Genomic DNA, 563 nt, shown 5'->3' with positions numbered 1-563 from the left:
AAAAAAAAAAAAAAAAAAAAAAAAAAAAAAAAAAAAGCAGGACAGATGTGTGATTTTGTAAGTGGTTTACAAGCTGGACACCAATAGCAAACCAAAACAATCCTGGTTTCAATAATGCAAATTAGAGGCCAGATATAAATACCTTGATTCCACCAATCCGATGCTCCCCTCTGAATTCTTTCCCATTTTTCAGCCAATAAATGCTGGGCAGAGGCTTCCCAGCAGCAGGGCAGCGGAAGCGGGCGGTACTAGCGGCTGGTTGGGCATAAAGTTTCTTCTCCAGTTTTTCCGGCTGTGTCCAGTATGGAGGTTCTAGAATGAGCAGATTAGAAATCTAATATTACAATTTTTATTTTTTTATTTTAAGAGACAATAAAATGTTCTTAAAAGGAGAACTATGAGGTGAGTGCATTTCACTCACCTCATAGTTCTAGCCGACCTGTGACAATGAGACTGTCACAGTTCGGATCAGTAGATCGGGAGGTGAGCGAAGACATGCCGGTGTTCGCTCACTTCTCGATCCTGTCACGGCTCTCTGCCGTGACAGGGGAGGGGCTGGATTC

General features: G+C 42.5%; 1 protein-coding gene across 4 annotated transcripts in view; it reads right to left on the bottom strand.

Annotated features, from left to right (window-relative positions):
* The window catches only part of FGFR3 (fibroblast growth factor receptor 3), a 94,878-nt gene that overhangs the window by 33,025 nt on the left and 61,290 nt on the right, over positions 1 to 563 (bottom strand). For all 4 annotated transcript variants that reach the window (XM_018558723.1, XM_018558720.1, XM_018558721.1 and 1 more), the window contains exon 4: positions 143 to 312. In XM_018558723.1, coding sequence (XP_018414225.1) covers positions 143 to 312 — 170 coding nt within the window. The remainder of the gene's footprint in view (positions 1 to 142; positions 313 to 563) is intronic.

Source organism: Nanorana parkeri, unplaced genomic scaffold, assembly GCF_000935625.1.
Source record: "Nanorana parkeri isolate BGI_ZX_2015 unplaced genomic scaffold, ASM93562v1 scaffold354, whole genome shotgun sequence".
In the NCBI taxonomy this organism is placed as follows: Eukaryota; Metazoa; Chordata; class Amphibia; order Anura; family Dicroglossidae; genus Nanorana; species Nanorana parkeri.
The sequence above is the reverse complement of the archived record's forward strand: the minus strand, read 5'-3'. Positions and strand labels throughout refer to the sequence as shown.